General features: G+C 37.6%; 2 protein-coding genes across 7 annotated transcripts in view; one reads left to right on the top strand and one right to left on the bottom strand.

The window, feature by feature from the left end:
- The window catches only part of abcf1 (ATP-binding cassette, sub-family F (GCN20), member 1), a 546,353-nt gene that overhangs the window by 421,152 nt on the left and 100,439 nt on the right, over positions 1-24,762 (bottom strand). The window lies entirely within an intron of this gene.
- prr5b (proline rich 5b (renal)) overlaps positions 1-24,762 on the top strand; it is a 137,067-nt gene that overhangs the window by 38,413 nt on the left and 73,892 nt on the right. For 2 of the 5 annotated variants that reach the window (XM_051920559.1, XM_051920564.1), the window contains exons 2-3: positions 11,989-12,102; positions 12,597-12,635. The exons of 1 other annotated variant lie outside the window; for it this stretch is intronic. In XM_051920559.1, coding sequence (XP_051776519.1) covers positions 11,999-12,102; positions 12,597-12,635 — 143 coding nt within the window. In that variant the 5' untranslated portion in view covers positions 11,989-11,998. Of the gene's footprint in view, positions 1-11,976; positions 12,103-12,596; positions 12,636-24,762 lie in introns of all 5 variants that reach the window. 2 more of the 5 variants (XM_051920562.1, XM_028791352.2) reach the window with 2 other exon arrangements.

Raw genomic sequence — 24,762 nt, 5'->3', positions numbered from 1 at the left:
CTGTATCATTCCTAAGCAATCTTCCAGTTATAGAGGCGCAATCCCAGTTACTAACACATTTACCGTGTAGCCCCCCCCACCCCCAACACTCAAAGTAAGAACACATTCCACCTTATTAATTTAATATTTAAAAATCTAAACCACTAAACCCGCCATCAACAACTACAATAACAGTTGAAATCGTCACTCAAATATTTTTTTTTGTTATAGACATAAAACAAGATGCCCATTTCCATTTGATATATCTTTACTAGTGTTCTCGCCTTGCTCGCTCTCGGTCCACGGTGGAATTTGCTGGTAAATGGAAAAAAAAAGAAAAACAGACTCTTTTGGGTCACAGATCACAACGGGTGGACGTGGGACCCGAACCCACGCAAGCCTTATTATGGAGCAGCAACGCTACCGCTGCACCACTACTGTTTTCAGCAGGGTGGATGTATATAATGCATGTTTTTTATGTATGTATGTATGTATGTATGTAATGAAGACAAAAACAATGATATATAGATGTATACTATATGACATACGTTCAGTGTTGCATGAAAACGTTGCATGAGGTGAAGAATGGATATTTATGAGAGTATTATAGTGAGAGATGTGTCGTCACTCGTATTACTAAAGCTCTTCTTTGTAGCATTATGCATTCTACAAGTCGGCATTTGTATGATGTATAATTTATAATTTTATTTTTTGCCACAAAGTATTATCGGGCACAATCATTTAACATGTATGGATCATCCACAAACATTCATTTCAATGGGAATTCTGTCGAGTTTTTGAACTCTGTTGATGCCATATGTACTTCAAACAGGAGCTCGATGAATAATGATTCGAAGCACTAAGCAGACATGCACACTGGAATCGTCAAGCTTGGTTAGAAGCACTGAGCAGACATGCCTACTGAGATTGCATCATGACGGGGCTCCGAAGCCTCAGACATGCATAGTACTGAGATCATGACGTGTATCTGAAGCCTCAGACATGCGTAGTACTGAGATCATAACGGGTATCTGAAGCCTTAGTCATGCGTAGTGCTGAGATTGCGTCATGACGAGCTTCGAATGGGGCTTCGAAGCCTCAGACATGTGTAGTACTGAGATCATGACGGGGCTTGAAGCCTCAGACATGCGTAGTACTGAGATCATGACGGGGCTCCGAAGCCTCAGACATGCTCACTGGGTTAACTGAGGCTTCGAAGCCTCGAGCAGATTTCCACATCTGCTGCAGTAAGAACAGTAGTAGTAGTAGTTCAGTTGTGTGAAGCTCGTTAATTGTCCCGATTAGGTGGCTCAATGGTATTGAAACTGTCTCTCAATAACAACACCAGGGGTTCGCGTCGTTGATCCTCCACTTGTGAAAGGTTTTTTTTCAATTCCTCCATTTAACAATATTTTCAACTTGGACAGATAGTAAGCGAATCGAGCTGTCGAGGGAAGGTTGGGCCGCCGTAGTTGGGCAGGGGGCACACATCCCTAATTATATTGTGTATGTAAAGAGTTTCTCTGTAAAACATATTAAGCTTCATATTTGTGTGTTTGGAGACCCTGGTGTCGTACTGAATTTGTATTGTAGAAAAACAAACTACTGTGCAGCATGCCTAAATGTGTCTTTTCATTTCTGAATGCTATACGGCACTACCAATTTGAGACAATTCGCTATAAACGGTTTCAGCCAATCAGCACCTTCTAAACATGCAGAATGACAGTGTGAACCTTTATTGTAGCGGCGCAGCATCTTCGTTTCAGTCAGTCATTGTCCTGTTAGACTATTTACTGTTAAGTGCTGCTTGAGGTACCGTTTATAGTACAACAGGTAGCCTACGTAGTTCCTAAATTGGTATTGAAATTCACACACAAGTCTCCTAAATTATTTATTGAAATGCCTACATTTACAGTGTCCGTTTTAGGAAGTCGTAGTTTTTACTTGTTCCCGTTATTAGAAATTATAATTTCTCAGTGTCACATATTATTCGTTACTACTCGCTAGTCCCGTATCATTGAGATTCTGTTTTATATTCTGTATAAGCAAACTTTTTAAAAGGAGCGTTAATTGAACGGACTATAGCAGACTTGTCATCTTCTTAAAATGACTTTATTGATTTGATATTGACAATTAATCATAAGGTCAAACACCAAGGAGGATATGAGTTTGCATGGACTGTGCAGTTTCTTTTTTTCGCGACATCGCGTCAGTAGAGAGTGCGTCAAGTTAACAATGCATTCTGTCCTAAATGACAGCGCACACGCTTTTTGATATTTCCTAAAGGCCAATGTGTCTCAATATGCTCATTAATATATTTTGACAGTGTATTTTAGTGAGAATGATTATAAACATATTACCCATGTTCATTTCCCATGTAGATATGTAATGTTTGGTGAGAATAAATAAAAAGTAACAACACGTATAATAGTTATGTTGCATTGTTTATGATTAACAAAATTCATAGCTTATCTGAAATGTTCTACTTATACAGTCAATTTATTCCACTTCTGAAGGTGTACACTGTCGGTATTCTCCATTGCATTTGCCCCCGAGTGTAATGTATGCCAGTGCAACTGAGGGGTGGCAGACGAGCTCACGTAATGGGTGACAAGGCACATTCTCACCCTGATGCCGAGGCTCTTGTCATGAATATTCCCATCTTGTGCTTTTTCTCGTTCTTGACAGTTTACTATTATTATTGGACACGTATGTAGAGGAAATGTGTGTCTTATTTTATGTCTATGAAAGCCTTGAATGAAACTGAGTGTTGATGCTTTGGGTAACAAGACAGGTAAGGAGCAGGAACGTTAAATGTGACAGTGACTGCGGGGGATTGTGTAAAGTGGAAGATGGTTTAAGAATACAGAAACGACAAAAGCTTACTCTTTCAATAATTCCATTTACATCAATGATTTACTCTGTTGTTTTGCAGTTTGATAAGATGCATTCAGAAGGAAAAAGATGTTGCTGACAAAGTCAGGTGCTTTTTCGAAAATTTGGATCCAGATGTGCTTATCCAGCTGCTCCTTCTTGTCAGTACTTGAGTGATCTTTATGTTCACCTCTGGATGAATTCGCAAAGTTTCCTTACAACTTTTTTGTCTCATTAACGCAGAAATCCCGAGGCTTTCCTAAAATTGCAGAAGACACTGTTGATGGCGCTGATTCTGTTTTAAAGACAGTTGTGATTAGTTATGCAGCACACGCTTTTACTCGCATTGCTTTTTGGAAATCAATAATACAAATCAGCTACAGATCTGGGAATCACTGAATAGTAAAAACGTTTAATGAGAGTGTCTTGCCCATATACTGATGTAATGACCATGTCGGCTTTAGGGAAGCGTTTCTTAGCCTCTCTGATATGATCGACATGAGGTAGAATAGATTCTGGATTGTTATAATACCTTACCTTACGCAAAATATGCTCATTAATTTGTTACAGATTCTAGGTGGACACGATTCCACACCAAGGAAAAAGGTGCCCCATGTAAATCGTTCATAATGTCTCCAAAATATATTTGTTAACTTTCAGACAAGTACCACTTAACTGTTTTATACAAAATCCTTATTTCAACATATGCAAGCCCCAATTAGGATTTGAACTCGGGTTAGTGCACCTTATCGCTGTAGCAGGAACAACTGCTTTTACGCTTTGAGCCAAAGCACTTCAGCAGACTAGTAAGAGACCAAATCGACTGCTGACTGCGCAGATATCAATGATGTCATTACTCTAGCGTGCCTCAAAATCATGTGATGGGCGCATTTGAAGCAAGCCTCAAAGTGGCGCTTCGAGCTCCAGTGCTTCGAAAGCTCGACACAGTGTCGAAACCTGAGTATCGAGCGGCCCATCACTACTGTAGACCTCCGAGACAGGATTGTCTCGAGGCACAAATCTGAGGAAGGTTACAGAAAAATTTCTGCTGCTTTGAAGGTCCCAATGAGCACAGTGGCCTCCATCATCCTTAAGTGGAAGAAGTTTGAAACCACCAGGACTCTTCCTAGAGCTGGCTGGCCATCTAAACTGAGCGATCGGGGGAGAAGGGCCTTAGTCAGGGAGGTGACCAAGAACCCGATGGTCACTCTGTCAGAGCTCCAGAGGTCCTCTGTGGAGAGAGGAGAACCTTGCAGAAGGACAACCATCTCTGCAGCAATCCACCAATCAGGCCTGTATGGTAGAGTGGCCAGACGGAAGCCACTCCTTAGTAAAAGGCATATGGTAGCCCACCTGGAGTTTGCCAAAAGGCACCTGAAGGACTCTCTATCCATGGCTGCTTCCCCGGAACATAAGCAGCAGGGGCGTCCCTGCCGGGCATGGGACCCGGCTGTCCGCCACAACATATATCAATAAACATTTCATTATGTAAACGGTTATAAATGTTTTTAGTTGCTGCTAGTCTTGGGGACCAGATGTGATTCTCAAACGAGGATAAACGCCTGGAGACAACCCATTAAAAAGTATGTAGTGAACAGTGGCAAATTCCTGTGTTGTACACAAATAGGACTTCTTCCTAAAACACTTAGCCCCTGTTTCTCCAGTCTGTGCTTTTTAAACTACTGCCAGGGTGTTGTGGGGGGGGGGGGGGGGGGGGGGGATTAAAAAATACTGAACAATAGGCTTGATGCTGAAAGAAAATATACAAGCTATAATTGCTGTTATCCATTCAGGAGCTCAGTAGCACAAGGTAATTGAAGCTTAATAATTTATTTGCATATTGTAATGACTGTGGTGGGCTGGCACCCTGCCCGGGGTTTGTTTCCTGCCTTGCGCCCAGTGTTGACTGGGATTGGCTCCAGCAGACCCCCATGACCCTGTAGTTAGGATATAGCGGGTTGGATACTGTAATGAGCTGTACGATAGTGAAGACAGACACACACATACACACACACATACACACACACACACACACAGACCATCATAACTACTGGGCTCCACACGTTTAAGAATGCCTCTGTCTGCTAGGATATCTTTCTGTAATTTTAACTATTGCATCACTATATGACATAAAAATGGCAAATACAGTTTAGATAAGCATTGTGGTCTATGGATATAAAACGAGTTAAAATGCTACGGCTACTTTCTCAGGTCATGTTTACATTTCCAATTAAACAGTAATGTAAATTTTTTTTATTTATTCTCTTAGATGTGCTGTCAAAAGGTGGGTGCTATGCAGCTTTTACTGGTGTCATTAGGCAGATTTGTTAATTCAGGTGTTTTGAGTACTGAAATCTGCATCTCCCTGGGCTCTTCATTACCAGCTCTCTTAATGGCAGTCTTTTTGACAGAGTATGACACAACATTTACTTCAAGTGCAGATTTTGCTGTTCATATTTTCATGAATATAGCTGCCAATTCTTTCAAGCTTACATCAACTCCTACACTATCATTGTAATGCTGAACAACAGAGAGCACACACAACACCTGCGACAACTTGTCGTTCATGTTTACCATTCTTCATTGGATGTCTTTGAACGTCCAGTGCTACAGAGGGGTTTTTCCCTTGCATCAGGTTATATTTATTTTTAAAAACTTGAAATATGCTCTCTGCACATGTGACATACATTTACCGTATATACTTGTGGATAAGTTCTCCCGCAGATAAGTCGGGACTTGATTTTACCAGATAATTTCTGGTATTTTATAATGTCGGTTGTATAAGTTGAATGTTATTGGTCTAATAGATTATGATATGCTAACGCCCACCTGAGAGAGTAACCATGGAGCACACTGCCTTTTTTTCTATGTATTATGTCTACGTGTCCACACGGTAATACCCAAACTATTCTGAAGCAACATTTGTAATGATTTGTGTTTTTTGTATCTCACACGCTTATACACCTTTATCGTAAGAGCATCCCTTATCTATGATGGAGCATTCGATCAGAAGACAATATGAAGCTGGTTTTAAATTAAAAGTCATTGAAGTGGCAAAAGAAATTGGTAACTACGCCGCTGCAACAAAATTTGATGCATCTGAGAAATTGATTTGAGATTGGAGGAGGCAAGAAGATGTAAAAAAAAAAAATTAAGTGTTGCATTTTTGAACAGGCGTATAAGTCAGGGTCTGATCAATTTTTCATGTTTCAAGACCTGACTTATACGTGAGAATATACGGTATATGTCAAATAGGTTTCATTGTAAACAAAATCTTGCTGTCTGAACTTTGCAGTTCAAAATCACCACCCCTACTTTGAGTGTCGCCTTCAGGAGGCATTGGATTGGTTTAGAAATGTGACACTCATTGAGCTGTCTAATTGTTCTCACTCAAAATTAAGCATAATATTATACATCTGGCTCCAATGAGACTAGGTTGCTGCTTTGGCGAGGAAATTTCCCTTTGGTGCTCAAGCAAGAACAATCTATATTTATTTCTGTCTGTCATTTAGTAAATGGCTAGCATTCTTATTTTGATTTTAATGGAATAGAATAAAGGTCTTACATGGGGTCTATTATTAGTCCTGATGATATCCTCCATAAGTCCAATATCAATGTCATCCATTTCCGGTTGGTGAGTAGCAAGAACCTATCCAGGCAACACTGGGAGCAAGGCAGGAGAGAGTCAAAGAAAGGGTGCTAGTCTAAGGTACTGCCCACGCATGCATGTACCTAAAATGACATTCATACCGGAGCTAAATTGAATTCACCAGCTAACCTAACCTACATATCATTGGGGAAATGAAATGGAAACCAGTGGGGTCAGATAAAAACCTACACAGACAGGGTAAGAACATGTAAACACCTGGGCACAAGAAGTGAATACAGGATGCTGGATACGTGAGGAGGCCTTGCTTCTCACTGTACCACCATAGTAACCCCTAACAAAACTAATAAATGCCAAGAGAACCTTGATTTTGTCAACCTTAATTTAAATGCTGACATTAAGGCAGCATGTCTTACATTATCAAGATCATTCCAGATTTTGCTGTCTCTGTGGCTACAGGCTCGGCTCAGAAAACAGTAGTTGTGGAAATCTTAAAGAAGACCTGCCTCTTAGGATCCACATTTATGCCTTAGAATATAGGCACTAATATGGTTTGCAAGGTAAAAAGGGGGGAAAGCCATTTACAAATTTATACGTAAATAGCATTTTAAAATCAACTTGACACTAAAAGTGTAAGTTGATGTACAGTTGTGATTTAATACTAGAATTACCAGAGCCTATGAAATCTGATCTGGCCCACCTTAAATCCCATCGCACCTCTGCGTCAGCGTCTTTTGTCATGTAAATGTGCCGATAAAGACAAGCAACAAGCAGCCTGCTATTCCATTCCCCATCGCCGCAGAACGGGCACAAAGTTCTCCCAGCTCATGCCTTGATTATCTGGGAGTGAAGTGCTGGAGTTTTAAAGTGGAAATAATAGACTGTTATTTGGGACAAATGCATTTCATGTTTGTTCTGTTTCTACAATAATATGTGTAAACAAATTGTTAAAACAGAAACATTTTTCATATTTTAGTAGTAAATGACAAAATGTTGGCATAAACTACAACGTATATAATGTGTGAAGCCTGAAGTCCAAAGATCAAATAAACACTTTCACAGAAGGTTCAAGGACGATAAAACAGCTTCAGTGGCATATTGGTAAGATCTGCTGACTTGTAATCAAGAGTTCCCGGGTTCGATCCCGACTGACTCCTATATTTGCCGTTTTCAGTAGTGAGCTGCTTTTATTGTTAATATTATACAGTACACACATACATTTGGTTTGTGTCCGTAACAGACGGTGTACATTTATAGGACTTGTAAAAGTTACCTTTTTTTTTCACTTTTATTCTCTCAGTCACGATCACGATAAATACTACAACACCCAGGGATCTGACGCTGTTACTTTTTATCTGAAACTGGGAATAACTGTAGATGTCAGTGGTGTTTTGAGGCAATGGAACTGGACATTCTCTGATCTGGAGGGATAAAAGCTGATACATAAACGCAGGTTTATCTGCCTTCTTCATATCTCACCGTCACTAGATTTTTTTTTATTCAGTTTTATTGAGTGTTCCTGCTCACGCTGAATTAGTATGCACCTTATGGTCTATGACAAACAGAGACATAGGTATATATAATATTTGGAATTATTCATTTTATGACCGGTGTAGTACATTTGGAAAACATTGTGGCACGGATGCAACATTATTCCTATTCATTCGCATAACATCTTGCGCTTGTAATCAATGGCCGTGTTTTTTTTTTTTTTTCCCCCCGATCTTGCCATTCTGCACATGTTGCTGTATGGTGGTGTTTCCTTTGTACTCCAGGACATGCAGAGGAAAAAATAGTACAGAGAGGTCAGTTCAGCGCTATATGCAATCATCAAATTCAAATATTAACAGTTCACACACATGCAAGGACTGTCCTTTCTACATTTACGACATGTGTCATCTGGATCACTATCAGAGATAATACCTAAACTTTATCGTATTTAGCCAAAATAAAGTTTAAGTCCTTTAAATTAGGGTGTTATTTGTAGATTTGTTTACTGATTTTATTTTAAACCACGGTAACCTGTAAAATTAGGATCCATTATTTTAACCTGACAACTGAGAAATTAAACATTAACTTTTGCTGTCAAGAAAAGGTCATAAACTGTTGAAGTCCATTGTGCTGTACTATGTCCTGCACTATGCAGGTAATAAAATTTGCTCAAAACTATTTATTGCTGTATTTTTACGGCTGAAGTTTCTAGCAAGTGGTAATTTTGAAAATAGCAAGATAAGACTTTTATTTCCAGCTAAATTTTAGAGCAAGTTTTTAAACCCTCCTTTGACATACACTCAAGTAATAAATGGCTTAAGTCTTCGCCTTACTAAAAATCCACAAGTTACTGTAACATACTTAGATGTGTAAACATGTATTTAACATAGTAACCTCTGTGAATCAAAGTGTATTGTCTGTTGGTTTGGTGTGTTACACTTGTACCATTAAATTCATCACAGAAGATCCTTAAGAATGATCTTGCACTTGCATAAATACGGTGCTTTGTGCCAGTACACACCTCCTGAAGATGGCCATAAACTACATGATGAGTCTGAGGTTTTGAGAATGTAATAAGCAAAAGGCCACCAGAAGGGAAACAGGAAAGTGAGATGAGATGCAGACTGTGGCAATCCAAATGATGGCCTACAAGTTTTAACACAAGACACAAGGGAATGTGATCTGATAAAACAAGGAGGCGGTTTTCTTAGCCAACATACAAAAGCACATAAATGATAAAAACACTTAAGCGAATCCACATAATCTTGCATATTTTGCAATAGCTGACTTCACATTCCTACCTGTTAACCAATCACACCAGCTTGGTGCACCTTGAGAAGAAAAATATGTAAAAACCAATAGATGGAGCTGATTCAGTGAAAAGAATAGATGGTTTTAACACATAAATACATTCAAACTGAGACAGGTCAGTAGAGAAATTCACAGCTACTCATTTACCTTTTTCTGTTTCTTTAGTTCTTTCAGATTCTTGTACCTACAGTTTTCCAAACATATGTTGTATGCAAATAAATCCATGCTAAAAACAATATACCTCCCTGTGTCTTACTTTGCCACTTGGATTATTTTTTTTTTTGTTATTTACCCACAAGCTCTTAGACTGAGGTGAAAAATAAAGATTCCAACCATTCCATATTCGTGGGTGACTTGGAATATAGCTAGATGAAACATAGTGCCTTTTGGCTTTGAGAGAGTGAAATGCCTAGTACAGAGCTCCTCAGTATAGTCCTGATGAGTAAATCTGAGGATCTGTGCACTGACAGTCAGTTTAAAAGGAAACATTTGCCTGGCAAAATAACATTCAGTACAAAAACTATCTTCATTTCTGTTTTGGAGGAACACATGTCCAACATGCAGGAATTCTATAAAGAAGCAACAAAAGGATGTGATCAAAGTGGAGCATGTGATATTATTTATGTTGACTTTCAGAAAGCATTTGATTAGGTGCCACATGAGAGGTTGGGTATCAAACTAAAAGAAGTGGGAGTTCAGGATGATGTTTGTAGATGGGTGCCAAATTGTCCCAGACACAGGAAGCAGAGGATTATTGTGCGAGGAACTATATCAGAATTGACTTATGTTAAGAGTGGTGTTCCACAGGGGTCAGTGCAAGGCCACTGCTATTTCTAATGTATATAAATGATTTGAACAGTCTTCCAACTTGTGAACGCTGCAACCAAGCTCCTGCCTCACTGGGTCACATGTTTTGGGCCTGCACCAAATTAACATCATTCTGGACCAAAGTTTTTAAATGCCTTTCAGAAAGCCTTGGTGTCACAATCCCTCCTAACCCATTAACAGCTGTGTTTGGTGTTCTTCCAGACAGACTTGAAGTGGAGAAGGACAAGCAAACGGTGATTGCATTCACTACACTTTTGGCACGCAGACTTATTTTGTTAAATTGGAAGAATCCTAACTCTCCTCTGATAAGTCAGTGGGAAACCGATGTTTTATATTATTTGAAATTGGAAAAAATCAAATTCTCAGTTAGAGGATCTGTACAGAATTTTTTCAAAACCTGGCAGGTCTAATCAATATTATTTTAGAACTAGTCATTTAGCTCGTTACAATAACGGGCGCTAGAACAGTAGTGCATAAACATTAGTAGGAACAGTCTATATTAAATGGCAAGGGACTTTGACCTCATTCTTTTTGTTGGTCGTATTTTTCTTTCTTTCAGCCTTTCTTTTGTTGATGTTTACTTGCTGAGCTGACCGTTATTCGTGGGCTGCCGCCGTGTATTGTGTGTCTTTAATTTTCTGTGACAGTAATACTGTCTTGTACGGCTCTATTCAATAAGGGCGCGCACAAAAAGGCGAGCTTCAAAAGGGCGACCTCAATCGAGCGAGGCGAATAAAGGCGTTCGTAGATAATTTAGTTCAAATGGCTCTGGAATATCTGAAGAGCAACAAAGGTGCAGATCTTTATTTACGCGTGCCTTTATTCGCTGCGCCCAATTGAGGTCGGCCTTTTGAGGCTCGCCTTTTTGTGCGTACCCTTATTGAAGGATGCCTGTGCGCGTCCTTATTGAAGGATACCGTCATGTACGTCCGCTGGCTTGTACGTCCGTAATATACCTTTAATTTTCTCTGGCGGTAATACAGGCGTGCGCGTCGGTAATATGCCTTTAATCTCCTTTGACAGTAATACTGGCTTGTATGTGGCTGAAATATGCGTCACTGTATTGTGTACCTTTAATTTCCTCTCGCAGTAATACTGGTTTGTATTTCCGTAAAACGCCTCTAACTTTCTCTGACAGTAATATCGCGCGTCGCACCGTGCCTCGCGCATGCGCACTTCATCAGAAGACACCCACACATGGACACCTGGACGCACATAGGGATTTTATATATATATATATATATATAGATAGGAGAAATAACTATTACCGCATTTATTTCCCTTCTCCATTTTTTATTTACCTAAATATATTTCTTCCTTTCTTTTGTTTATTGTTGCCTTATTAAAAAGCCCTAAGCAATTCTCCTTTGGCTAAGCTCTCCTTCTCAGGGGTGGGGTTTGATTTGTCTTCAATTTTTTTTGTTATAAATTGATCTATTTGTATGGAATGATTACAATAAAATTAATAAATAAATTTAAAAAAAAAAAGAATTTTTCAAAATTAAAATACACAGTTTTGTTAATTTAGAGGAGTCATTTTTAAAACAAAATATCTTTTTATTCTTCATCAGCTACAGTACAAAGCAGATCATTGCTGCCCTTAACTATGTGGTATCATGGAAGGATTGAAGCTGTAGTGGTATCTGTGGATGTTCTTTCCAGGAACTGCTTACTTAATGCTGTTTCAAAAGAACATAATGTCTTTAGAAGACGGCTATTTTAAATCAGCGAAACATTAACCAAAGTCCATGCATGACCTCACTGTTTTTACTTCAGGCATTTTTTTAATTAGCTGTAAACCTGAAGGACTTTTCCTTTTTCTCCTAAAAGTTGTGTCCAGCAGCTTTTAAATAAAAGAAGTTTTGTGCCCCGTTTCTCACTATGAGAACTCTCCACAGGTGAAAGTTAATGAGTTCCCCCAGCCTCAGCGACTTGGGCAAGAGTGAGAAGGCAGCGTTGGATGAAAGGGGGACACAGCAAAGGCGTGCTGGGGCCAACGCCACCTGGAACAGGTAAAGAATGCTTGTTTTATCCTATTTATATGAAGGCTGATTGAGGAAAAATGTGACTTTAGTATTAATACTATTAAAGAATATTCAGGAAATGTGAACAAGTACAGTAATGTATTTCAAAAAAACTTAGTTGAAAAATACAGTTTTGTAGCCTTTCTAGTGCACAGAGAAATATGAAATAAATATTATATTAATGTTCTTTCTCCTCAGGTGAAAATACTATTAATAGACAATGCCATTTAATAGTTCACAAATCATAGTATATTTAAAATAATATTCTGTAACTAATGCTAAAATTCATTGTAAAGACAAAAATGTCATTTATTATCAGGCCTGTAGCCAGTTTTCGTAAGAGTAAGTGGTGTTTAATGGGGTGGATTTTTATTTTGTAAAATGGGTTGTTCTTGGCTAACCTTGCAGTATTTATGTTTTGTACTTACCCATAAAAATATACCAATGCTTTCATTTTGTTGTTCTCTTGCAACACATTACAGTTACAAATTTTCTGATTCTCTTGTAATAACTATTGGAAGGTATGTATTACTTTTGTTGTCTACTATGATTTACTGTATTTAATTGTTGTCCATCAAAAGATTTACTAATCTGCTTATTCTTGTAACACATAATGCAGTAATATTGTACATTTAAAAAAAAGTTGCTTGAAAAGTAAACCAACGATTGCAAAAAATAATACATCTAATATATAAAGATGAATGAATGTTTGTGTGCGTGTGCATTTGTCCACTATGCAAATTCACAACACTGGGCCTATGTCCATCAAGTTTTGCACAGCTTTATACAGGGGAAGGCCGTGGGTTATGTTTTATTCCAAAATATAGTTGTTGCCAGGCAGTGCCAGGTACCTTTGCAAGTTTGTGTCTGATATGCAGATACACATTGTTGAATCTCCACCAATTTTAAACACATTTCTCATTTGTACAGTGAACAGTATAGATTGTATTCATCGTGAAATTTAGCTAGTTCCACACTGGGGACATTGTTGGGTAGTGCCCCAACCCAGGCAGCACAGGGTGCACCTGCTAGTATAGTAATAAATGTGCTTATAGCTTGGTATTTGGTTGGCATTTGTACCTGTGCTCAGACCTTTGCAGTAGGGAAAGCTTTGCAATTCAGAATCCCCCCTTCTTTCTTGCAAGCTCCAATGTACACCCGGGGTTCTTATTTAGGTTCTTCTGTGTGATGTACATGTGGCTTCTTTCTGAAAAGTAAGCAGAACAAGCTTGGAGGCATTTGAAGTTCACAATCTATTCCAAATGGCTTCCTTTGTGCTACAAGCTTGTTTCACACAAGGAGGAGGTGTGAAATGTCATAGTATATACATATACACAGGTACACATAATACAATTTGAATATAATTAAAATTTATATTGGCTTAAATTAGGCTGCAACTTTGGGGCTGATGGGTGTCACAGATTTCCAGAACATTAATCCATAAATCTCTTAATACTTGATTTGGTTATGACTTTTTCAATTTTAAGGAGCCGCTCCCAATCAATCTCGTAATTTGGCAGGTACCATAGACTTAGCTGACTTAAAAAGTTAGTGCACAGTAAATGTAGACTGATCCATGGCTTCTATAGTTAAACATGTGCAGTCTTTTAGTTCTGCACTTCCAGTCCATCTTCCTTTCTGGGCACTTTCAGGTGCTGTTGTGCATATGACAGTAAGGTAATGTCTGATTTCCGCCCCTGCTTTAAAAGTGTCCAACAGCTACCTGATTATCCATTAATATTAAACTATTGCTTACATTGGTAAACTGTAATATACCTAGTTTCTTGCAGAAAGTGGGAAACACATATTAAATATGTAAAACTGTTGTCTCTTTAGATCAAAGGCCTTTTCAAAGCCATTCATTTTATTTTTATTGATCAGGGGGATACTAGTCTTGTTGACTTGTATTCTCTGATAAGGTTTTGTACTTGTCCATCAATCAAAAACAGCAGAAATCTCAACTTTGGTCTTTTTACCTTTTGCACCCACCCATGATATCTGTGGTCAATTCTACACCTGTAGAAAAGATGAAAAAGAACCACAGAGTAAACAAAAAGTTCAGCAGTTAGATGTGAAAGGTGCAAGCGTTGCCTGTACAAAGTCAATAGTGGTGTTGAGTTTTCGAGGAAATTGAGGCCTTCCTGAGCATTGATTAACTTTCTATTAATTTCTTGTGGGTTAGGCATAAAAACGGTAGTCTCATTTTGTGATAGAACAGCATAGTGTTTTCTAAAATTGTGCAGGTTGACTCCATCCCATCATGCGATTTTAGTTTTGTATGTACTGTAAAGTATATACACAAATAAATATGTACAGATGTAAACACAGTGGATATAAAAACGTACCTATATGTAAAATTAAAGTAATGCTGCTGCCACACAGTAAGGAGATCATGGGTTCACATCCTGGGTCCTCCCTGCATAGAGAGCACTTTGAGTGGTGAGAAAATCGCTATATACTGTAAATGTAAAGAATTATTATTAAAAGGCAAATCCTGTCAGATCATCAGGAAAAATCATGCCAGATCAGTTTACTTAGTTGATAAGATCTTGTAATGTAACATTCTCACACCTTTTTAAGTCAGTACAGGGATGTTCAGGACTAGAGCCCATCGTGGCAATGTAACAACACAAGGTAGGAATCAGCCCTAGACAGTCTGTCAGTCATTTGCTTCCTGTACTTGCACACACATGCACACACACACACACACAAGCACATTTTCAAACTACACACAGTAGTGACAGGGCGTGAGATTTGAACCCAGGACACTGGACCCGTGATAATGAAGTCCTTATCTCTGTACCTTGTGATGCCTTGGTTAGGTAAGCGTGCAACCCTTTAGCTACATTTTAGTTAGATTATAGCAGTAAGTCTGTTTTACTAGGTGTCTATCACCTTAGCACATCTGGAATTTGCAATTTTATCCCACTCTTCTTTACAGAGTGTGCACATCCCTTTTTTGGGCAAGTCCACTGATTTTCTATGTATTTGAATTACAAACTCTGCACCCAGTAAAAAAAGAGTAGCCCTCATAGAATGATGCTGCTGCTGCCACCATGCTTGACTTTAATATAGTAGTTAGGCAAGACCATAAGAAATGTTTTCTGGTTGGTTTGGGGAGCTAAACGTGTCTTTGTTCAAAATGTATACAAGCTTATTTTTTATTTGTTGTGAGAAATTGCTTCCATCATGTGTCCTGACTACACAGCCAGTTACTGCTATAAACTCCTGCAGCTCCTTTAAGGTTACAGTGGACCTCTTGGTTGACTTGACTAATACAAATATTTTAGAAGAATGTTCTTATCTTTTTTATGTTTTTGTGGAGCCATATTTCTCCCACTTCTGACTGATGATCTTTAATGTATTGTATAATATGCCTAATACCTTTGAAATTATTTATGTCATGTTGTCTATTCAGCATCAATATTTAAAAAAGAATGATGCTATTAGCATATCCATTGTGCTCACTGAGATGGTGGACATACAGGATGCGAGGACCTTGTTTATTAGGTTAATCCCAGAACAGAACCACCAACACAACAGATTAATGGAAAACAGGTCACATGCACAGAACATTTTTAAATTAATAATTGCATTCACTGGACATTTCAAACTGAGATGTCTTGCACCATGCTATATGTCGCATATCCCTCTTTTTTGTAGATCTTTCAACACTTAGGTCTTTGTGCAACTTCTGTTGTTAAAACTGGTAGGTGTAGCCTTGGAACCTTCAGAGGAATTCTTCAGGAAAAGTTGATTTTATTGAACATAGTTATAGTACTATCTATCCCCCCAGTAAAGAACAGTATACATATATGCAACCAAGGAATTTTTATTTTTATTTATTATTCCTAAAAATTATTTGTATTTTTTATTTGTATTGTTTCTGTATTTGTCCAAGTTTTAAGGCTATTTTTGTGAAACCCAGCTTGTCAAGTGAAGATTTTTATTTCAGAATTTCTACAAAATTGTCTGTGTTCTGTGTTTCTCAAACTATCTTAAATAAATAATCAGACTTATGCCTGTGTACTAATCTTTAATTGGCAATTAATTGGACTGACCATAACTGCAGTAAGTACTTCTAACTGGAGACTGCATCCCATTAGCTCTTGTGCCTTTCAAATATATCTTGTATGTGCTTTCACTATCTTCATCACACTTTAGTTGCTATACTAATAAACATTACTTTGGCGTCGAAAACTCAGTGATTGACATTAATTTGGTGTTTGCTGATTCATTTTATTAAGTAAAGCATGTTGGTTTGGCAGCCCTATAATTGGAGAGATTTGCCTCACACTCCAGAGCCTTATGAACTAAGTTCTGGCCAATGTGAAAGTTTTTGAATTTTAATTAAATACATTTTATTTTTAAATGAACACATAGAACAACTCATTTTGTCACTGTTGTAGACTAGCTAGTTGGTTTGTGTTTATATTTAGTGGTTGTAGCTGGGCCTGCTTTGGTTGAGGTTCCTTTAAAAACTTCAGTTTTCCTCCCACAACCCAAAACCATAAAGGTTGTATAATCTAATGACTCTAAATTGGCCCCATATGAGTAAGTATGGATATGTATGAGCAAAGTGAAGTGTCCAAGATCCATTGCTGCTTCATGCCAAGTGTACCTGGGATAGGAACCTAACCTCCCATGATCTTGTTATACTGTATTTCAGCCAAAATTCCCCCCTGGCTATAGTTCAAATGCTGTATTTTGTCTGTTTTGTTCATTTTTGGTTCCTTTGTGTCACATTTATTGATCATTTAGTTCCTATATACCTGTGTATCCTGTCCATATGTGTTGCGTTTTGTGGGTTGTTTCCCATTTTTTCTGTGCTTTAATATACAGTATACTGGATATTTGGAACCTGTGTTCTGTTTTTGACCATTATTTGGATTTTTTATTTGGACTTGTTTACATTAGATTACATTTGCCTTTTGTGCTCCACAGAGCCTACTTTTGCTCAGAAAATTTTTTTGAAAAATACATCTTTTTATTTATAAAGATTCTGAGTGGCCCATTTCATTACAAGCTGGGGTTTTGGTGGTGATTTTCCCCCTCTAGTGGGCACTTTGAGTATTTTCGGGACTTGGTGTGCTTCAGAACTCTCAGGCTTGCAGCAGATTTTTTTTGTAATCTTTCTGCTTTTTTTGTTTTTAGTATACTTTTCATACTTGTTTTGGGTTTTCCCGCCATGCAGAATTCAGATTTAGAAATCATTTTTTGAATAAAAATGGACTTGGCATAGCAAAAATATTTTCACAACTTTTTTTTCCACCATTTTATTTTATTTGTGCTGCCATGTATTGAGTAATTGCTACAATGTCACTAGGGATATTCACTGAAAGTATGCAACACATGATGTCAGTGTCATAATTGGATAAAGGTCAGCACTGGCACTTCTGGATTATTGAAGATGGAGGAGCCAACTCCATCTATTGGCTAACTAAAAAGATTACAATATGCAAGCTTTCGAGGCAACATCTTGCCTGAAGAAGGGGCCTGAGTTGCCTCGAAAGCTTGCATATTATAATCTTTTTAGTTAGCCAATAAAAGGTGTCACTTTGCTTGGCTTTTCTCTACATTCATAATGGCTAACACGGTACAACACCCTAGTACTGAAGATGGAGGATAAAACCTTGAAAGTTGGTGCAAAAAATATTTTACTCATGGCAAAAGAATAGGCAGGGGGATTCTTCAAGGTGCTGAATTACGTTTCTGAATAATTATGTGAATGACAGATTTCAGTTTTTGATATACAGTATTTGCAAACCTTTACCTTTGTCATCATGGGTTATTGAGTATAGATTGATAGGCAAAAAGGCAAATGTATCCATTTAAAATTGAATCTACAACACAGTAAAGTATGCAAAAAGTAAAGGGATCTGACTATTTCCCGACTTCACTGTAAGCATCTTGTATGTCAGTGGCTGCAGTCAGGTAAGCTGTGGAAATGTGGGCAAATCCTAACAACTATGCAGCTTTAAAAAGTGACCAGAGTGGTAGCAGCTAACATCTGTTTCATGATGTCACATTTTTGGCATCATGCTGAAACACTGAAGATCTTTATGGCAGTGTAGGCATGTCACCCCTTTTACTTTTCTTATTGGGGTCAATTTCCATTCTTCCCACAGGTTAGTAGCTGTGGTGTGCTATGCTGAGCAGGTAAACATGAATGGATATTGGATTCACGTTTTAATGGCAGATATGGATACACTATATATGAAACACTTGTTAAGAGGTATTTAAGAAAGCTAAAGGTCATTCGTGAGTCGTATGTAACATATTTTGAATACTGATGAAGCAAACCACTTTAAAAAGGTTCAAGGGTCAGATCCTGGCCAACAGGCCTTGAATTTGACACTCCTGCTTTACAGCCTTTTGAAGTTAAACCGTTCTGGATTGTTTAATAACAGGCACAGATCCTGTAATCACACAGTGAAATTCAAGCCTTGACTGAGTACAGTAAATATTCATGGTAAATCAGTCAATAAGGAGGATTTATAAATATAACAAGGTTAAGTCAAAAATTATCCACATGTTTCTAACAACTTTGTTTGGGTTTGCTGCAGAGGACAACTCTGTGAATGTCCTTGAGTGACCCAGCCAGAGCCCAGACTTGAATCGATTGAACATCTCTGGAGAGATCTTAAAATGGCTGTGCACCAACACTTCCCATCCAACCTGATGGAGCTTGAGAGGTGCTGCAAAGAGGAATGGGCGAAACTGGCCAAGGATAGGTGTGACAAGCTTGTGGCATCATATTCAAAAAGACTTGAGGCTGTAATTGCTGCCAAAGGTGCATCGACAAAGTATTGATCAAAGGCTGTGAATACTTATGTACATGTGATTTCTCAGTTTTTTTATTTTTAATAAATTTGCAAAAACCTCAAGTAAACGTTGTCATTATGGGGTGTTGTGTGTAGAATTCTGAGGAAAAAAATGAATTTAATCCATTTTGGAATAAGGCTGTAACATAACAAAATGTGGAAAAAGTGATGCGCTGTGAATACTTTCTGGATGCACTGTATATATAGATATATACACATACACTGAATCACAAAATTAATATAGAATCAATACAAAATAATTTTTAAAAAATTTAACAATGAATTGGAACCTGACCTTGTAACAAAATGGTACTTAAGCAAGTACAACCCAAATTTGAATGTCTTCCTAAAAGACATGTTGAAACAAAGTCAATAAGAAATAAAGGCCAATGCATTAATTTTCATATTGGTGTGACATATGAGACATAGACATGTCAAAGTAAAATTAAATGATTTGAAATGACTGTAGAGTTTGAATGCACTGTTAAAGACTGATGTAACTGAAATATGCATCCCTTATATGGGGAAACATTAAAACTTGTGTTAAAACTCCACCATTGCCATCCTCAATTGTTCATCACCATCAACAACTTAATTATACTCTAAACAAATGTATTTCAGCTGGGGCTTAATGAGAGCCACCCAGGTTTGCCATATAGGACCGCCTGTATGAGCGGACAAAGGGACAAAGCAGCTGAGTAAATGCATCCAAAGTGCTCACTAAGTGCTGTGTCTGTAAATGCCAACCTCCAAGTTGCTTTTTTTTCCCTAGTGTCTCTGATAGTCCCACCCCATTAGACAGTTTAGCATATCTAAGAGATTTAATGCTTTTGTGGTTGGTAGCATCGTGGTGTGGCTTGGGAATTTTTGGGTTACAAAAAGCGTGGCTCTATAGAAGAACGGTTGGAAAATACTGCTCTACCTAAGCCTTTGCTCCTGGCACACTAAAAAAAGTTCTCTGTAGCAGCTATCTCACTTAAAAACTGACATTACTTGGGTAGTTATGTTGAGTTCTTTGTGTAAATTAGCAAAGATACTGACTGAGTGACTGTAAAATGTAATAATGGGTAGGGATAAGCATTACACATCTGTTTGTACAATTTTTTTCATTATATTAGGGCAGCCAGCACTGTAAGCTAACTGGCAAACCGTCGAGTTAAATACAGGGGTACTAGAGACTTAGTTTTAGTGCCACTCAAAGAAAGTATACTTTGCATGTATGTGTTGACATTGATTCTGTCTTCTGGCAGAAACATGAAATAAAAAAAGAAAAGGGAGAGTGTAATTTTTATCTTCGCTACTTTTCTTTAGTATTGCTCCAGGGCTACCATAAACCCCCTTTCCTCCCACACCCCTGCACCTATGTATATATCAAGGAAATTAATACCAGTACCACGTACTGACATGTAGCAAGGCATTGTGAGATGTGTAATTTTTAAAGGTAGTATATAAATATGATACTGGATGTGTATGTAATCCTATAGGTTTACATTTAACTTTTTTGTATTACTGTTTTGTAATGTTAATATATATATATATGCATGAAAATGTCGCCCTGACCAAAGCACTGCCTGATCGTCTTGTTGCTGGCCCTAGATGTAATGGTATTTTTTAATGTGTTAAACGGGCCACATTGATCGCAAAAATCAACCCTTTAACTTTCCCAGGCCTAATATATATTCACTGAGAAGTGGCCCTTGATTTCTGAATGTTCAAAGAGAACACTAGAGTGATAATGACTAGAAAGCATTTACTCTATATTTAAGAAACCTTTCTAATCCCTGATTGCCTTGATAGCCTCTGGTTTTAATTATGTATTTTATTACCAGCTTTGAAAAAAAGAAAGGCAGAAATGATAAACAAATTGGGGACTGCCATCAGATACAATAGATTTTTGAAAACCATTACAAAATATTTTTACCAGTCTTTGAGCAGAACATTTAATTTTTCAGGGGTGTGAATGTTGATGAATCTAAAAGAAATCTAAGAGGACCTTCAGAGGTTGATAAATCTGTCATAAAATCTATGGAAATGTTCGTCAAATGCCAGTGTGGTGGGTGAATTGTATATTGGAGAGCAACTGCTAGACACATTTTTAGCGATCTTGCCCTCTTGCCTTTGGCACAAGCTTTAACATGATCTAGATCTTACTGAAGTGATGACCAGCAAAAAAATCAAATAAATCAATTACTTACTTCTCACAATACCCTGATATCTAAAAATAAAGATTCATCACCTCAAAACAAAATCTTCTGGTTATTAGAGTCAGAAACATATAATAAACCATCTGGAGCACCTTCAGGAGAAGTCCCTTTCTAAAGCTTTTATTTCTGGATACTTCATATCAGTGTAATCCATTCGTTTGGTAGCTGGTAGAATTTTTTTCTGGGTTCTGGCTCATTTTCAACTTCACTTACGTCAAAATGGTGGGAAATTTTGCTGTAAAAAACTATGATACATATTTACAAAATTAAAACAGCTGAAAAGCAAACCCCACTATTCTTACCAGGATTTAAAATGTTTTGCTGTTTTTAGATCATTTACACAAAACAATAAAAATATTTTTAAGACATCTTGAAATATATTAGTGACTAGTGAATAAAATATTGTAGGCAGTTGGCGAGGCCATATGGCATAACCAAATACTCATAATTAACAGATGAATTGTTAAAAGTGTTTTTTCAGAAATTGCCTGTCTGATATGAAAGAGATTGTAAGCACTTTGTAAATCTAATTTTATGCTCATTCTTGAAGTTTTTTTTTTTTTTGATTTAGAAGAGATGCCATTGAAACAGGAGTGTAATTATGTTTATTTTGGAGCTCCAGGTTGTGGAGCTTTGGGTGAGACGCATGGTTGCTATTGATTTGGCAGATGCTCTTCAATAAAAAGCAATTAAAGAAACTTTTTTGTGAAAATAAATAAATAAACGTTTCAGAGGGTCACTCCAAATGGATTTCAACCACAAAAATGACCAGATTATATTATTAATTATTTGCAATAGACTGATATAAAAGTCAGTGTTATATCACAACTTGGAGAATTTAGGTAGCTTTGTTTTCTCCGAATTGTCTGACTAGGTACTCTGACTCTGTAGGGAGCCCTCGTGAAATTTCTAAATCGGAAAACTCATCACTTTGATAGCATTTGAACTCTGCATTATTCTTAACAGTCCCTATAGTGAATATGCAGTAGGAGTGTACCATTCTTTAACAAAGACATCCTTGCGTAGTTGGTTTGTTTGACAGCATAATAAATCATGCCACTAAATTTTTCCAAATGTAATCCTTTATTGCCTTATGTGTTTGCCCTGATAATGTATAAAACCTCCTTTTTGGCAAAGAGGATCTGGGTTAAAGCAGTATGGCACAAGTAAAATGTCTGTGAGGAGCCAATTTCAATGATTTTTCTTTAATAAAAAATATCTGAAAAATCTAATTTGTATCATACTGCAAAATTAAAGTAAAACTTGTGCTAAAAAAGCAAGTAAAAATTGAGACACATACTTTTACAATTAAGAGATAAGACTAATAAAAGACATTTTTGCTAAGGACAAGTTCATCCATTCCATCTAACCATTTTCGTAACCCACTTATCCAGAGCAAGGTCATGTGGCAGCTGGGGCCTATCCCAGCAGTCATCAGTGCACAGCAGAAGCAAGGCCTGGACAGACGCCAGAACCCAAACAAACACACATTAGGAGTCACTTTAGCAACACCAGTTCAACTAACCTGCATGTCTTTGGACAGAGGAAGGAAAGCAGAGCACCTGGAGCAAACCAACATGGATGCAGAAATCACATGCACCCAGGATGTGAACCTCTTTTTTACTGTGAGGCAGAAGCTCTACCACTGCACCACTGTGCTGCCCAACTAATTAATCTGATTGCTGGTTAATCTTGGAGTTAATGTTGCATTATCCATGGCAGTTCTAATGTTACTTGAGGACAGTCTTGAGTTTATCACTAGACAAAAAATAGTTTAATGAAGGACAGATCTGGTGTGGTTAGATATTTATTATATCAATAATCCCCTTTAATTATATGAGTTTTTATTTTATATTTTGTGTGAGTGTATGTAAATTATATTGGAGCATCAAAGAAGAACTGAGGAAAAAATTACAGGCCAAAATCTACCAGTCCTTGAATAGATTCAGCAAATGCGGGTTTGTGGGGGGGTGGGGCAAGAAAGCTATGGCTTTGTGGTCAAAGGGAACTACTTTCCTTAAGAATGCCATCACAGAGTTTGTCAGTTTTCCTAAAACTAAGGGCACGTGGATTTCAAATGACCAGTCACTTCATTGTAAAAGTGTGCCACTTCTTGCATTCTTTAGGTGCATCTGCCTTAACCTAATCACTGATTTATCCAGTTCTACAGCCTTTATGTTTGTTTAAATTTAGTTTGGGGTTTGGGCACATGCACCCTTCAGACCAGTTTTTCTCTTTTCCTTTCTGAAAGCCTTGGGTCTAGTTTAAGACAAAAGTTAATCATTTCCTCCAGAGATTCTTTCACAACATGACTGGCTATATCATCTTTGGATTTTTTGTTTATAAGCACCCATTTCTAAACACTGAAATGAATGATTTATCATTGCAGTCCGATTCCACTGTTTTGAAATTTATTATACATTAAATATAGACTTCTTGTCATGTTTTAAATTCAGAAACCTGTTTCTTGCAACTGCCTTTCTTCCAGGAGCAAAAAAAACCCTGTCTGGAACTCCCTTAAAATGCTTTCTAAATTTTCGTACTTGAGATTATTGTCAGGGGCTTCCCTAATCAGAGTGAAGTAATACATTTCATCTAACATTGTCCTCTAGCAAATGAGCTATGTTGCAACTCTAATGGGGTTTCTTAATCAATAAAAATTACCATTTATCTTCTGGCATGCATTGAATAACATTCTATGTATGGAATCCGAGGCTTTTTTATCATGATGTTTGTGTTGTGGCAGCTCCCATATTCTGGTGCAAATCACTTAATTCAACTACTCATTGTTGGACCATAGATGTCAATTCTGAGTCCTGCACTTGCAAACTTTTTGCTCATTTTATTTTTAAGATATTACAAAAACGAATTATACATAACCAAGGTGAAGTTCACTAAAGACAAAGAGATCATTCCTCAGAGTTTAAAGGAGATTATTAAACTCAACATCATTAACAAACCCAAAGTTATAACTAGAATTCTGTCACTAAAAATGTGCTCAAAAACAATGTTTTCTTATGAAGTTGTTCCTTCAAATTCATATGTTGTTGCTGAGAATAATTGGAGGATGTCTTTTGTCAAAGTCAAAACTTTTATCGCCGTTTCCACTATCAAACTGATGAAGCTCTGGGCACACATTGTGCACATAGTACAAACAAAATGACAGTGTGAACAAGCAGACAAAACCATGTAACATACTGTTTACCTGGGCAATTTGCTAATACATTTAACTGCCGCTAATACTCAGAAACACATTTAATGCATGTTCCACTGATCTTTTGACATAATAGATAAATTGCCTTATACATAAACTGGAGTGAGGGATCATGATCTGAGATGTTAGGGTAAGGCGGAAGATCATGGGGGGCCGCATTGTGTTGAGAAGTTTGCTAGCCTGGGGGGAAAGGGCTGTCATGTAACTTGACAGATCTGGCTCTATAATTTCCTACAGATTAAATTTCACTTGCAAAAGTGGGATTTTATCTATGACCGCAGCAGTACCATGCTCTTCTCATCTAATTTGGATTGAGTCTTGGAATAAGTCTTTTTGACTCATTGTGGTCCTCCGGGCGCTCCGGTTTCCTCCCACAGTCCAAAGACATGCAGGTTAGGTGGATTGG

Source organism: Erpetoichthys calabaricus, chromosome 1 (assembly GCF_900747795.2).
Source record: "Erpetoichthys calabaricus chromosome 1, fErpCal1.3, whole genome shotgun sequence".
NCBI lineage: Eukaryota > Metazoa > Chordata > Cladistia > Polypteriformes > Polypteridae > Erpetoichthys > Erpetoichthys calabaricus.
The sequence above is the reverse complement of the archived record's forward strand: the minus strand, read 5'-3'. Positions and strand labels throughout refer to the sequence as shown.